The sequence below is a fragment of the Anarrhichthys ocellatus genome, unplaced genomic scaffold (genome assembly GCF_004355925.1).
Source record: "Anarrhichthys ocellatus isolate YVR2014 unplaced genomic scaffold, GSC_Weel_1.0 scaffold631, whole genome shotgun sequence".
NCBI lineage: Eukaryota > Metazoa > Chordata > Actinopteri > Perciformes > Anarhichadidae > Anarrhichthys > Anarrhichthys ocellatus.
Window position 1 is genome coordinate 21819 of NW_022280605.1, and position 2258 is coordinate 24076.

Sequence of the window (2258 nt, forward strand, 5' to 3'; positions counted from 1 at the left end):
CTGAGCGGCTTCCTCACCATCATCGTGGGCATCTTCCTGCTGCACGCCTTCAAGGACGTCAGCGTCAGCCTGGCGGCGCTCGCCGTGTCCATGAGGAAGGACGAGCGGGCGTCTCCCGCCGCCAACGGCACGGCGTCCCACTACGACCTGCTGACCAGCGAGGACGTGGAGGACCGCGAAATGGGTCTGCCTTTTGAGAGCGTCTCCAGGAGGAACGGGGCCATGACGTCCTCGTTGGATCATTGACTTCTCTCAGCTGCCTACTGACTCAACAAGACAATCAGCCGAGGACTCGGACCAGCGGATTGTACTAACGTTTTGATTTGCCTTACTTCTCTCAGACTGGTCATCAGCTAGAACTTAATTCCTCTGTAGCGCTGTAAATATGAGTTTGTTTTTTAAAAAGAAAAGTTTTGTTATATGTACATGCATCTTCATGCACTGACTTACTTTCTATAAATCAACACGATAAAGGTTTTAATATATATTCTATATCAGGTCCTGCTGACGGTCACTATGATTTTGAGTTTTCGTGATACTTGAAAGTAAAAAACAATTTTTGTTGGAAGTCGTTCTGAACTTTTGTTTCGTAGCGTTTACATGAGAAGCTAACGAGATGAAACCAACAGATTTGTTACATATTTATTGAATTAAAATGATTAAAACAAGGCACAGTGAATAAATGCTTAACACAAGTACGAGCGTTGTTACTTTTCATCTTCCTTTAAAATGATTATGAGCATGCACGTTTGACTATATAGAAAATACTTAAAACAAGTTCCCGTCACCTTTAATATGGTCCCACCACTGCAAACCCTTAAATACTTCTAATAAAACTAATTCCACCTCCTCGTCTAGAGCTCTCTGCAAGTATAAAACAAAGAATAGTTCATCCAAAAAGGGGGAAATATCTATTCATATCTGATAAGGCACAAGTGAATACAATAAACAATAATCCTGACAGAAATGTGGCCCGGTGCTGCTGGAGCAGGAATACTCATGGGTCGACTGGTAATGACGACAGTGTTTGGAACCGCCTCAGCTGCTGGCGAGCGACTGGTGTATCGGTGGCTGGAAGCATCGCACGTGTTCCACCGGCATGTTCTCTCCGTCTCCAGACTTCAGGTACTTGTTGAGGATGGAGAAGACCTCGTTGTTGATGATTTGGAATTTGCGGATTCTGTCGACCATCTTCTTCAGAGGCTGAAAGGAAATGGAAGCATAAATAAAGCGAGATGATCATGGAGTATTTTTCAGTTGGACCTCAGCTTCTATAATAAACTTTAAAAAATAATGAGACGGCTGAAGAAAAACAGTCCTCAATTTTATGATGAAATTTAAAACAAATGGCTGAAAAGGTCAAAGCAATACGACATCATTCGACCCCAACTCACCACGCTCTTGATGACCTCGTCCTTGCCGTCGTGTTTCTGCACCTTCAGAAGGTGGTAGCTGAAGTCCAGGATGTCGAAGCGTCTGTGCTGCCCCAGCAGAGAGATGATCATGCAGCCGGCCCAGTGGAGGCCGTCTCCAAAGCACTGCCTGAGAACACGGAGCGGGTTACAGACGGGGGGGGGGGGGGGGCATCAAGTAAAGACTTAAACCCTCTGAAGATAAAACTGTTTCAGGGCGTTTTCTCTTTCTGTGGTCTACAGTTCTTCATCTCCATAGAACCAGAACCATCATGACTAGTAGTAGAGAGAACTAGAACATGTCTTTAGTGCAGAATAACACTGGAGGCTCTACGTGTTATATTCATTGAACTATTTACATTTCTTCATCCTCTACTTCCAGCCTCTCCTCTGAGGAACGGTGCAGTTTTGGCGATTGTTTAAAATAAAACATACTTTTCCAGCCCGCTGGTGGGTTTTGGGGCTCAGAGGGTTAAATCACATGTTCTGCAGATGTGTGTGTGTGTGTTTACTGCTGCACTCACTCCACTGTGAACTCGTGGGCCCCCACTGGGATGCAGTAAACAAACTGCATGGCGCTCCAGAGACGGTGGAACTCCACGCACTCGTCCACGTGCATCACTCCGTTGCTGGGCAGCGGTCCGCGCCAGATGGGGTCGTCCAGGAAGCCTCTGACCCGTGTGAGGATGACCTCGAACATCGACAGACCACAGCACAGACGCTCTTTGGTCAGAAGGTCGCCCTCACGAGCGATCGCAATTTGCTGAAAGAGAAGTGAGACGATTCATTGTTGATGAAGTGTCTTAAAGCTGCATTCTCTCTGGTGTCCACCAGGGGGCGACTCCT

The 2258-nt window shown here is 46.5% G+C and overlaps 1 protein-coding gene across 1 annotated transcript; it reads right to left on the reverse strand.

Moving 5' to 3' along the window:
- Nucleotides 1-628: 628 nt before the first annotated feature.
- LOC116376820 (cytoplasmic FMR1-interacting protein 1 homolog) lies at nucleotides 629-2252 on the reverse strand. Its single transcript, XM_031838304.1, has 3 exons — nucleotides 1937-2252; nucleotides 1395-1542; nucleotides 629-1203 (listed from the first exon to the last, which is right to left on the reverse strand). The coding sequence occupies exons 1-3, from the start codon at nucleotides 2110-2112 to the stop codon at nucleotides 1039-1041; spliced, it is 489 nt and encodes a 162-aa protein (XP_031694164.1). The 5' UTR covers nucleotides 2113-2252; the 3' UTR covers nucleotides 629-1038.
- Between the last annotated feature and the right edge of the window lie 6 nt (nucleotides 2253-2258).

Bases quoted from the DNA above. Each gene is read 5' to 3' on its own strand.
- LOC116376820 (XM_031838304.1), bottom strand. From the start codon at position 2,112: ATGTTCGAGGTCATCCTCACACGGGTCAGAGGCTTCCTGGACGACCCC. The intron at 1,543-1,936 runs GTGAGTGCAGCA...CCGTGTTCTCAG, and splicing joins GCCCACGAGTTCACAGTGGA to GCAGTGCTTTGGAGACGGCC. The intron at 1,204-1,394 runs GTGAGTTGGGGT...ATTTCCTTTCAG, and splicing joins ACGAGGTCATCAAGAGCGTG to CCTCTGAAGAAGATGGTCGA.